This window comes from Gymnoscopelus microlampas (genome assembly GCF_963454915.1).
Source record: "Gymnoscopelus microlampas genome assembly, chromosome: 12".
In the NCBI taxonomy this organism is placed as follows: Eukaryota; Metazoa; Chordata; class Actinopteri; order Myctophiformes; family Myctophidae; genus Gymnoscopelus; species Gymnoscopelus microlampas.
This window is the reverse complement of record NC_139949.1, coordinates 53,664,932-53,678,107: the sequence shown is the minus strand read 5'-3', so window position 1 is coordinate 53,678,107 and position 13,176 is coordinate 53,664,932. Positions and strand designations below refer to the sequence as shown.

The following is a 13,176-nucleotide window of genomic DNA, read 5'->3' as shown; positions in this document are numbered from 1 at the left end:
TTGTGTTTGCAGGAAATGCACTTCAGACTTCTGGTGATTAGTAGTTTTGTTCCCTACCTATGTTGAAGACACTTATTGTAAGTCTCTTTGGATAAAAGCGTCTGCTAAATGACTGTAGTGTAAAATGTAATGTAACCTCTGACATACAAGGTTTCCCCCTGTCAGGGACCATAACTGTTCCTCACTTGGCGTGCGTCCCCCCCCCCCGCCGCTCCGCTCTGCTCTGCTCTGTTGGTTTCATCAGCGTGGCGACATTTCCTCCATGGGGGGCGGCTGACGATTCCTGGCCGTCACTCTGTAATCTACATGAGTCAGCCAGGAGGGGGCGGGGGGGGGGGGGGGGGGGGGGGACACACGTTTTTAGCGGCTTAACGCCAGTGGTGTAAAGTCACTAAGTACATTTACTCAAGTACTGTACTTAAGTACACTTTTGAGGACTTTTTTTTAGGTGCTCTTTACTTTAGTTACTAGTTAATTTCCAGAGACAATAAAAGATCTAAATTCCCACAACGCCTCGCAGCGTGAGGCGTTGTGAGCTTGTAGATCTGCTATTTTTGGCTAAAGTTCTCCTCAGAAAAGGGATGCTAGGTTTCGAGTGGTTATGGTGAAAAGAAAAATCGTATCACATAAAGATTTGGCGGACCCCCTGTAGTAACTCTGAAGACCCCCTAGGGGTCCCGGACCCCCTGTTGAAGACCCCTGCTGTGCCCTTTTTTCAAAAGGGCACTTCTGGTCAAGAGGGCAAAGGGCAGGTGCTCTAGCTCCACCTAGAGTCTATCTGTGCACGTCCCTGCACGCTGCAAGCTTACAAGTACACCTGCTATTTCAGATTTTTTTTGCCAACGTTACGTATAAATGGATAAAGTGGTTAAAATGACTGTGATGCTGTATTAACACCCCCCCCCTCCTTAAGGGACACCTGGGGGTCCCCGGACCACACTTTGACACTTACAGTACAGGTCTATTATGTAAAATAAGCTAAAAGCTGCCAGCCCAGCACTAACCCCAGTGCTGGAAAAAGTACTTAAAGTAAAAGCCCAGAATTCAAAATTGACTTGGGTAAAAGTACAAAAGTATTGCTATCAAAAATGTACTCAAAGTAACAAAAGTAGAGTGGTAGAGTAACAGTATAATATTTTCCTCCGTGATGTGGTGGAGTAGAAGTAAAAGTACGGAAAATCGGAAACACTCCAGTAAAGTAAGCAATGCCTCAAAATCGTGCTGAAGTACAGTACTTGAGTACATTTACTCAGTTACGCACTGCCTAACCCCCGCTGTGCCTTGCTCTCCTGCTGATAACCATCTCATGGTGATTAGAGAGAGAACAGAAATGTGCGACTTTGAAGATTCTATTCATGGAAATGAAATTACACGCTGTCAGCAACTTTCACATTCCCTGAAAGTTGCTGATAAAGGCGTACGGTTCCCAGTCAAACCAGAGATGAAGTACAATGGTGGCTATTGTTACATAGTAGGAGCAGTGGTGAAAAAAAAAGTACTCACAAGTTTTATTTAAGTAAAAGTATCAATACTGCAATGTAGAAGTACTGTGTTACAAGTAAACAGAGTACTTCAAAATGTACTTGAGTAAGTATTGGCATCAAAATGTACTCAAAGTACCAGAAGTAGAAAGTATTCATTTTGCAGAATGTCCCATTTCAAGTTTTCAAATGTATAAACATCTTTTGAAAATAGCAGATCTACAAGCTCACAATGAGTCGCATCGCAACGCATTGTGAGCTTGTAGATCTGCAGTAGTGCCCTTTTGAAAAAAAAAATTCAGTTTACAGCAGGGGTCTTCAACAGGGGGGTCCGGGACACCTGGGGGGTCCTCAGAGTTACTACAGGGGGTCCGCCAAATCTTTATGTGATATGATTTTTCTTTTTACCATAACCACTCGAAACCTAGCATCCCTTTACTTTAGCCAAAAATAGCAGATCTACAAGCTCACAACGCCTTGCGCTGCGAGGCGTTGTGAGCTTGTAATTCGGCTATTTTTGGCAAAGAGGTATAGGTTGCAATTTTCTTCTATAAATCTCACACTACTAAGGCAGCCGGCGGTTCCGCGCGCCACCCAAGGTGCCCTTTTTTTTTTTACTTGAGAACCTGCCCCTCAAAATGTCTGTGCACGCCACTTGCGTAAAAGTGCTGTTTCTTGTTTTTTTTCTCTCTCTCTTTTATACATATTTTTTAATGTCTTCTGCCTATAATGACGCGTCTAATTTACTGCTTATTTAAACTCGATGCGGTTCTACTTCATGTTGACAGGAGAGATGATCAGAGGAGCAGAGTTTATACCACCATCATTAAGCCATGGACTGAAGAATGGAAAGAGTTTCTCAGTGAAGGTGCAGCCAGTGAAAGAGTAGAGATGAGCTCTGGTCTCCACATCATAAAAGGAGACCAGACCCTCCTCATAATCCACAAACACTCCCACTTTCTGGACCTCCTCTCTTACAGGGAGGAGGACAGCAGGGTCAGCATGAGCCCAGTACATATTTCTATTCCACAACGCTATAGTCCAGTAACCTTTGTTGGGACTCAGTGTGTTATAACCTTTCCTGTTGATGGACTCTCTGGCCACTCCTAAAGTCCACTCAGTCTTCCCTGTAACCTGAACCTCATAGTAAAACCTTCCTGAGGAGAAGCTTTGTTTTCCTAAGACATAGCTATATTTAGAGAATCTCTCTGTGTTGTCAGGGAGATTCTTCCTTACGTTTCCATGACTCACTTGTTTTCCATCCTCAGACAGGATGAGGTTGGGATATGCTGTATCCGGGTCTAGATTCACATCCACCTCATATTGCTGGATCCTCCTCAACTCAGCATCACACAGCTTCTTCTTCAATTCTTGACTGAGTGTCTTCTCCAGCTGAGACACAGCTGTCCTCACTGTCCCCATATGTGAAGACTGATGAACATTGACCTCTGTCCAGTCCTTGGTGGGTCTCCAGTCTGTGTTGTTGGCTTTGAAATTCTGGAGGTGGTCTTCAGTGTGTGAGAGCTGTTTCAGCTCAGAGCTTCTCTTCTCTAATTGAATGATTTCCTGTTGCAGCTCCTTAATGAAGCCTTCAGCCTGTTTCTCTGTTGTTTTCTGCTTCTCTTCAATCACATCAATGAGCTCAGTCTGGCTTCTCTCCATACAGCTGATCAGAGCAGTGAAGACCTGCACACTGACGCCTATCACTATGTCTGCATCTTTCCTGCTGAGCTCTACTGAGCGTTTTACCTCCTGAATCTTCAGTCGTCTTTCCTGGATCATCTGCTGAACTTCAGCCTCTGTCTTTGCTTCATATTCTTCTTTCAACTTGCGACTCCTGATCTGATCGGCCATCACTGAGAGAACTTTATTAACAGAGAATTCTGGTCTCATATGGAAGGCTTTGTTACACAGTGGACACTTACACACATCATTAGTGTCCCAGTAATGTGTGATACAGGCTTTGCAGTAGTTGTGTCCACATGGAGTGGTGATTGGATCAGTGAACACATCCATACAGATAGAACACAGGAAGTGATCTTCAGAGACGGGAATGCTGGCAGACGCCATTTCTACACACTGAGAATACAAGCGTAAAAACGAAATAAATTCCTTTGTAAGAGAGAACACAACCAGTGATCTACTAGTGTGACTCTTCCAGTGAATATGTTCGATGACGCTACAAATCCAACGTTAAGCGGTGTTCTAGGATTCTTCTAGCAGGTGGTGTCCAGTAGGAGGCGATGGCGCGTCGGTACGAGGTGGTGAATGGTGTTCTCTCAGTGTGGGATCTACTTTTATACCAGGAGCTTCACATCATCACTGTGATGTCACTATGATGACAAGCCACGCCCACACTTGGAGTTCCGTGTCAGCCTTGCCCAAATAAGGAGTTCTCTGATGTCAGACTGGCCTCCAAGTACACTGATCATTATTAGGTAGCCATAGCAACCCACAATCAACAAACTGATTTCTATCAATAAATCTATAAACTGAAATCTATGAGATGGAATCTCCATATATGGGCATAAAGGGTAAAAACAGACACATTTAAAGATATCTCCATATATGGGCATAAAGGGTACAAACAGACACATATAAAGATATCTCCATATATGGGCATAAAGGGTACAAACAGACACATATAAAGATATCTCCATATATGGGCATAAAGGGTACACACATAGGGCCCTATCTTAGTCAAGAGATCCTAAACCCACGATGTGGGGATTTAGCATGGCCCAAGGGGCGTTCCCGTGCTAAAGTTGCGACACCAGCCTTATCCCTAAAACACCTGCGCTAGCCGTTACATTATGCATACTGTAGGTGTGGTTTAGGCGTTACAATAAAAAGACCAGTCACCGTGCCTTTAAGAGAAGACTGAGCAAGCCATTATCCTCAATGCAATGTTACGCTCTCTCCTCTCTCCTCTCTCTGTGTTGCCAGGTCTGCTTGTGATAAGCTATAAGTTGCGGTTGTGAGCTTGTAGATCGTTTATTTTCAAACCTATATATGTCAGATATTTTCAAATAGCCGACACAGGTTTAAAGTGTTTATAGTCACTTCTTTTGGACTAGTTTTCACGGACCTGGTTGCTTATTCCTCTCGCAAAATCTGTCAACACTGCTCTCTGCCCATGGAAGAGAGACGTTGCCTTGGAATAAAATGATATTTGTAACACAGAATCATCACTCACACATTGCTGGTTATAGAGAGAGTTAAATTACAGCGATCTGCTTGTGTTCAGGATTAATGAAACAAAATGGTCTGGTTTGGTTATAGCAGACGCAGCTCAAACGACATTGTATTAGTCTTTGATGAGCTTAACTGGGCAACTGCTGATAAAAACACAATGTATTGACAGGGACCCCCCAGAAGCAAACATTTGAGTTAAAAACGTTCGCTTTAAAGAATATTCAAAGATTTGCACATATTTTCACGATTTTTCTAAAATAGCAGATCTACAAGCTCATAGCGCAGCACTCGGTGCATCGCGACGCATTGTGAGCTTGTAGATTTGCTATTTTTGCTGTTTTTGAATTTACATCTTGAAAAGTATCAGTTTTGGACTTGAGGTTTCCAACCGACAGAGATGATATACAACAAACCATTGATTCACAAAATAGGTCAAAATATTGACTCAGATATTGTCAGGACTCTTGAAGACCAGGTAAGGACCCAATATGCAGAATAACAGGACTCAGGAAACGAGGAATAAACTTAATGGTACTTTTACTGAAGAACTCATAGGTTCACCTTACAACAAGGGAAGTGTCAATCGGACACATAAAGCAATCTGATAATACAACAACCAAACAAACAGGCAAACACAGGGTCTATATATAGACTAAGCACTGAATGGGGAATGGGAACAGGTCAAGAGAAAACACAGGTGAAACCAAGTAGTCATCAGGGCACTGGGCGAATGGGTGTGTTGGCACAGACTATGGCAGAGGCAGAGGATATGACAGATATAGACAAACTATTATATCCACTACCATATATTATTATTATTATTATTATTATTATTATTATTATTATTATTATTATTATGTACTGTAGCTGCCATTTTAACTGCAGCATGCAATTGCTTTTTTATTTATTTTATTTCTATTCATGTAGAGGAATAATTGAATATTTTAAGCTGTTTCCTAGTTCTTTCCTTCTATCTCTATAATTCTGCCCTTTCCTGAAACACAAATGATGGAGTTGGTAATACAAATAATAATTTCCCCATCTGTTTCACACCGGTAAACCTGTGATGTGCAGTGGTGGAAAAAGTACTCACATATTTTACTTCAAGTAAAAGTATCAATACTGAAATGTGAAAATACATTACAAGTGAAAGTCCGGAATAACAAATGTACATTATTTTTTCTTTTTCTCTTTTTTTATACATATTTTTAATGTCTTCTGCCTATTAGACCAGTTCTATATGTCCAAAAAAGAAGGTTCGTTAAAATTTTCGGGGGATTATGAAAACTATACATTTTTGGAAACTTCAGAGTATAACAAATCAGAAAATACATGATTCCATTTGCGCAGAAGCCAATATGGTGGCCATCTTGGATTTTGAAAAATGGCGACCTTTGAATATTCGTTTTTCAATATCTCGACTTCTAGATTACATAGGATCTGGATTCTAGTGGCTAAATCTACATTTGTAAGGTCAGGAAATCCAATGGTGCTAATTAAAAATATTTACAAATGATCAATGGCACAGATGTGGGTCATAATCCTTGATTTTGGGGTAGTAGAGGCCCTAGGAGGGGTCCACGCGCGACTGCTTATTTTTTTTTCTAGTTTTGATTTTTGGCATCCATAGGACCTCTAATATTGGGATTTTGATGATCCCAAGAAAAAAAGTGGTCCCAAGTGTGTTTTTTTCAATGTTTTATTAACCCTATGAGACCTGCGGGATGGCTGGCTGGAACGCCGGCGAGACTGTCTTTCGGAGACTGTGGAACACTCAAATTTAGACGCAGCCCAAAGATAGAGATACCATTTGATTCCAGACAACCTCAGGTTTCCAATGGGACCAACCTTGTCATGCTACCGTGTCGGGAAGGGGGCTAAATACCTAATGATTCAAAGTTAAGACAACATTTTGGCCAGGGAAAAACGACCATCACCATTTTCCAAATGGTCCCTTGAGCTGTCACCTCAATATATGTGAATGGAAATGGGTTACATGGATACCTACAAGCCTGTACAGACATGCCAAATGTATGCCTATCTCATGCAGTTTTGGGCAAGAACCAGTGTTCTTGCCCAAGTGCATCTGTAGACCCCTCTACAGATGCAGTAGAGGGGTCTACAGATGCAGTAGAGGGGTCTACAGATGCACTAGAGTGGTCTACAGATGCACTAGAGTGGTCTACAGATGCACTAGAGTGGTCTACAGATGCACTAGAGTGGTCTACAGATGCACTAGAGTGGTCTACAGATGCACTAGAGTGGTCTACAGATGCAGTAGAGTGGTCTACAGATGCACTAGAGTGGTCTACAGATGCAGTAGAGGGGTCTACAGGTGCACTAGAGTGGTCTACAGATGCACTAGAGTGGTCTACAGATGCACTAGAGTGGTCTACAGATGCAGTAGAGGGGTCTACAGATGCACTAGAGTGGTCTACAGATGCAGTAGAGGGGTCTACAGATGCACTAGAGTGGTCTACAGATGCACTAGAGTGGTCTACAGACACACTATAGGGGTCTACAGATCACGACAGTGGTCTACAGATGCACTACATGGTCTACAGATGCACTACAGTGGTCTATCGATACAGTACAGCAGTCTATAGATACAGTAGCTAGTCTATAGATGCAGTACAGTGGTCTTTAGAGGCAGTACAATGGTCTATATATACAGTACAGTGGTTTATAGATTCAGTACAGTGGGATATAGATGCAGCGCAGTGGTCTAGGTGCAATACAGTGGTCTCATACAGCTATACTGTAGATGCAGTACAGTAGTCTCATGTAGCAATAGATGCAGTACAGTGGTATATATACAATACAGTGGTCTCTAGATACAGTAAAGTGGTCTCATATAGCAATAGATACAGTATGGTGGTCTAGATACAGTACAGTGGTCTCATACAGCTATAGATGCAGTCTCCTCTCCTAGAAGTGGTCTACTTTTTACAATAGGCAAAAATTACATATTTGTACTGCATGCAAAACACTGCATGGTTCTTGCCCAAAACTGCATGAGATAGGCATAAATGTGGCATGTCTGTACAGGGGAGGCTTGTAGGTATCCATGTAACCCATTTCCATTCACATATATTGAGGTGACAGCTCAAGGGACCATTTGGAAAATGGTGATGGTCGTTTTTCCCTGGCCAAAATGTTGTCTTAACTTTGAATCATTAGGTATTTAGCCCCCTTCCCGACACGGTAGCATGACAAGGTTGGTCCCATTGGAAACCTGAGGTTGTCTGGAATCAAATGGTATCTCTATCTTTGAGCTACGTCTAAATTTGAGTGTTCCACAGTCTCCGAAAGACAGTCTCGCCGGCGTTCCAGCCAGCCATCCCGCAGGTCTCATAGGGTTAATAGAACATTGAAAAAAACACACTTGGGACCACTTGTTTTCTTGGGATCATCAAAATCCCAATATTAGAGGTCCTATGGATGCCAAAAATCAAAACTAGAAAAAAAAATAAGCAGTCGCGCGTGGACCCCTCCTAGGGCCTCTACTACCCCAAAATCAAGGATTATGACCCACATCTGTGCCATTGATCATTTGTAAATATTTTTAATTAGCACCATTGGATTTCCTGACCTTACAAATGTAGATTTAGCCACTAGAATCCAGATCCTATGTAATCTAGAAGTCGAGATATTGAAAAACGAATATTCAAAGGTCGCCATTTTGCAAAATCCAAGATGGCCACCATATTGGCTTCTGCGCAAATGGAATCATGGATTTTCTGATTTGTTATACTCTGAAGTTTCCAAAAATGTATAGTTTTCATAATCCCCCGAAAATTACAACGAAATTACATATAGAACTGGACTATATAATGACGCGTCCAATTTACTGCTTATTTAAACTCCATGCTGTTCTACTTCCTGTTGACAGGAGAGATGATCAGAGGAGCAGAGTTTATACCACCATCATTAAGACATGGACTGAAGAATGGAAAGAGTTTCTCAGTGAAGGTGCAGCCAGTGAAAGAGTAGAGATGAGCTCTGGTCTCCACATCATAAAAGGAGACCAGACCCTCCTCATAATCCACAAACACTCCCACTTTCTGGACCTCCTCTCTTACAGGGAGGAGGACATCAGGGTCAGCATGAGCCCAGTACTCATTTCCATGCCACAACACTATAGTCCAGTAACCACTGGTGGGACTCAGTCTGTTATAACCTTTCCTGTTGATGGACTTTCTGGCCACTCCTAACATCCACTCAGTCTTCCCTGTAACCTGAACCTCATAGTAAAACCTTCCTGAGGAGAAGCTTTGTTTTCCTAAGACATTGCCATATCTAGAGAATCTCTCTGTGTTGTCAGGGAGATTCTTCCTTACGTTTCCATGACTCACTTGTTTTCCATCCTCAGACAGGATGAGTTTGGGATGTGCTGTATCAGGGTCCAGAGTCACATCCACCTCATATTGCTGGATCCTCCTCAGCTCAGCATCACACAGCTTCTTCTTCATCTCTTGACTGAGTGTCTTCTCCAGCTGAGACACAGCTGTCCTCACTGTCCCCACATGTGAAGACTGATGAACATTGACCTCTGTCCAGTCCTTGGTGGGTCTCCAGTCTGTGTTGTTGGCTTTGAAATTCTGGAGGTGGCCTTCAGTGTGTGAGAGCTGTTTCAGCTCAGAGCTTCTCTTCTCTAATTGAATGATTTCCTGTTGCAGCTCCTTAATGAAGCCTTCAGCCTGTTTCTCTGTTGTTTTCTGCTTCTCTCCAATCACATCAATGAGCTCAGCCTGACTTCTCTCAATACAGCTGATCAGAGCAGTGGAGACCTGAACACTGACGGCCATCACTATGTCTGCATCTTTCCTGCTGAACTCTACTGAGTGTTTGACCTCCTGAATCTTCAGTCGTCTTTCCTGGATCATCTGCTGAACTTCAGCCTCTGTCTTTGCTTCATATTCTTCTTTCAACTTGTGACTCCTGATCTGATCGGCCATCACTGAGAGAACTTTATTAACAGAGAATTCTGGTCTCATATGGAAGGCTTTGTTACACAGTGGACACTTACACACATCATTAGTGTCCCAGTAACGTGTGATACAGGCTTTGCAGTAGTTGTGTCCACATGGAGTGGTGATTGGATCAGTGAACACATCCATACAGATAGAACACAGGAAGTGATCTTCAGAGACGGGAATGCTGGCAGACGCCATTTCTACACACTGAGAATGAAAGTGTAAACAACTAAATCACTTCCTTTGTAAGAGAGAACACAACCAGTGATCTACTATTGTGACTCTTCCAGTGAATATGTTCGATGACGCTACAAATCCAACGTTAAGCGGTGTTCTAGGATTCTTCTAGCAGGTGGTGTCCAGTAGGAGGCGATGGTGGTGAATGGTGGTCTCTCAGTGTGGGATCTACTTTTATACCAGGAGCTTTACATCATCACTGTGATGTCACTGTCACGACAAGCCACGCCCACACACGGAGTTCCCTGTCAGCCTTGCCCAAATAAGGAGTTCTGTGATGTCAGACTGGCCTCCAATTACACTGATCATTATTAGGTAGCCATAGCAACCCACAATCAACAAACTGATTTCTTATGGTAATCTATCTGATGGAATCTCCATATATGGGCATAAAGGGTACAAACAGACACATATAAAGATATATCCATATATGGGCATAAAGGGTACAAACAGACACATTTAAAGATATCTCCATATATGGGCATAACACATAGGGCCCTATCTTAGTCAAGAGATCCTAAACCCACAATGTGGGGATTTAGCATGGCCCAAGGGGCGTTCCCGTGCTAAAGTTGCGACACCAGCCTTATCCCTAAAACACCTGCGCTAGCCGTTACATTATGCATACTGTAGGTGTGGTTTAGGCGTTACAATAATAAGACCAGTCACCGTGCCTTTAAGAGAAGACTGAGCAAGCCATTATCCTCAATGCAATGTTACGCTCTCTCCTCTCTCCTCTCTCTGTGTTGCCAGGTCTGCTTGTGATAAGCTATAAGTTGCGGTTGTGAGCTTGTAGATCGTCTATTTTCAAACCTATATATGTCGGATATTTTCAAATAGCCGACACAGGTTTAAAGTTTTTATAGTCACTTCTTTTGGACTTGTTTTCACGGACCTGGTTGCTTATTCCTCTCGCAAAATCTGTCAACACTGCTCTCTGCCCATGGAAGAGAGACGTTGCCTTGGAATAAAATGATATTTGTAACACAGAATCATCACTCACACATTGCTGGTTATAGAGAGAGTTAAATTACAGCGATCTACTTGTGTTCAGGATTAATGAAACAAAATGGTCTGGTTTGGTTATAGCAGACACATCTCAAACGACATTTTAGTCTTTGATGAGCTTTGTGAAACGGGACATTGTGCATAATGAGTACTTTCACTTTTGGTACTTCATTTTGATACTAATACTTTTGTACTTTTACTCAAGTCAACTTGTAATTCCGGACATTTACTTGTAACAGAGTATCTCTACATTGCAGTATTGATACTTTTACTTAAGTAAAACATTTGAGTATTATTTCCCCCACCACTGTCTGCATGCACACACACACACATTGTGATTCATGGAAGGTATGTTTTACCCTCAGGCGTAAAACATTCATTATTCATCATTTCAGCGGGTTTGTCAGGGACACTGTTTGTAGTACAAATAGCTGCGGATCTGAAGACATTCTCCAATGTGATGAAAGATTTCAATATCTAAAGGAAAAAAGAAAGAAAAACACATTTGAATGTGTCTATACTGTAGGTTGAAAAGAAACGTGTCCTCTACCATAAAATAAATGATAAAAAAGGATGACATTGATGGTAGAGACTTTTTATTTTTCAGCTGTCTCTATTCCCACTATGCATGCCTGGCCTACTTGTTGTTAACTAGTTGTACAAACTCTTGTTTTATTGTTGTATTGTTTTATTGGATCTAGTTTAGTCGATACACTTATTTGTTTTAGCTCTTGCTCATTTGATTTTGCTATTTTGTCTCATCTGTTTAAGAAAGTAGGTATCTGATATATGGCACTTTTACCTTAGTGCTAGGTATACTCTTAGTTGCTTGTTGTTGTTTTTTTCAGTTTAGTTCCCTACCTATGTTGAATGCACTTATTGTGGCTTTGGATAAAAGTGTCTGCTAAATGACTGTAATGTAATGTAATGTAATGTAATGTAATGTAATGTAATGGGTAGGATTTTGGAGTGATTGATTGATTACTGCATTTATTTATTTACTTACTTATGTCTTGCATCTCCACATTTCCCCCCATTTTTGATGTGTTGGTTTGTGAAAAAAGAAAGGAGTTAAACATGTTTTGATGTGTTGTCTCTCATGTGTCCAGACACAGTGTAGTGTCTACAGTCATATACATATAATGCATCATCATATATTTAATTAATAATCATAATACAATAATAACTAGAAAAAGTGCTCCTCGGAGCACAACTCTCCGCTGTTGGGAATGTTGGGAATGTTCTATCTGTATAAGTGTCCTATCCATCCTGTCTGTATAAGTGTCCGATCCGTCCTGTCTGTATAAGTGTCCTATCCGTCTGTATAAGTGTCCTATCCGTCTTGTCTGTATAAGTGTCCTATCCGTCTTGTCTGTATAAGTGTCCTATCCGTCCTGTCTATGTAAGTGTCCTGTCCCTCCTGTCTGTGTAAGTGTCCTATCCCTCCTGTCTGTATACTGTAAGTGTCCTATCCGTCCTGTCTGTATACTGCAAGTGTCCTATCCGTCCTGTCTGTGTAAGTGTCATATCCCTCCTGTCTATGTAAGTGTCCTATCCGTCCTGTCTGTGTAAGTGTTCTATCCGTCCTGTCTGTATAAGTGTCCTATCCGTCCTGTCTGTATGAGTGTCCTATCCGTCCTGTCTGTATAAGTGTCCTATCCGTCCTGTCTGTGTACTGTAAGTGTCCTATCCGTCTGTGTAAGTGTCATATCCCTCCTGTCTATATAAGTGTCCTATCTGTCCTATCTGCCAATTATGTATCAGCCATGCAGCCATTTCGTGATGGTTCCTGTCTTACCTCACTTTGACAGTGGCAAAGACACTGTCAAAGTGACGCCATGTATTTATACAGTATTTCACCGTATTGTCACGTGTCACGTGAGGCTTGACCAATCGGTGTGTCATATTTAGAAAGTGAAAACAATACTCTCCTGCGGAGAGTAATAATAACTAGAAAAAGTGCTCCTCGGAGCACAACTTTCCGCCAGAAGACTTGTGTTGGTTCGAAGGTCGCGAAGGTCGCTATCCCTCTTGTATATGTAAGTGTCCTATCCATCCTGTCTGGGTAAGTGTCCTCTTCCGTCCTGTCTGTGTAAGTGTCCTATCCCTCCTGTCCTATCCGTCCTGTCTATGTAAGTGTCATATCCCTCCTGTCTATATAAGTGTCCTATCTGTCCTATCTGTCCAATAAGACAGATAGGAACAATTGGACCGCGACTACCTGACTACTTCCGGTTCGAAGGTCTGGGAGTGAGCTAGTGGCCGGATTTTCGGTATTG

At 42.0% G+C, this 13,176-nt stretch overlaps 1 protein-coding gene across 1 annotated transcript; it reads right to left on the bottom strand.

The window, feature by feature from the left end:
• Positions 1 to 2,252: 2,252 nt before the first annotated feature.
• On the bottom strand, positions 2,253 to 9,850 carry LOC311057454 (E3 ubiquitin-protein ligase TRIM21-like; the record flags this gene model as incomplete). The annotated part of the gene is made up of 3 exons (XM_084074411.1): positions 2,253 to 3,382; positions 3,500 to 3,560; positions 9,467 to 9,850. 3 exons carry the CDS (start codon positions 9,848 to 9,850, stop codon positions 2,253 to 2,255), a joined length of 1,575 nt encoding a protein of 524 aa, XP_083930537.1.
• Between the last annotated feature and the right edge of the window lie 3,326 nt (positions 9,851 to 13,176).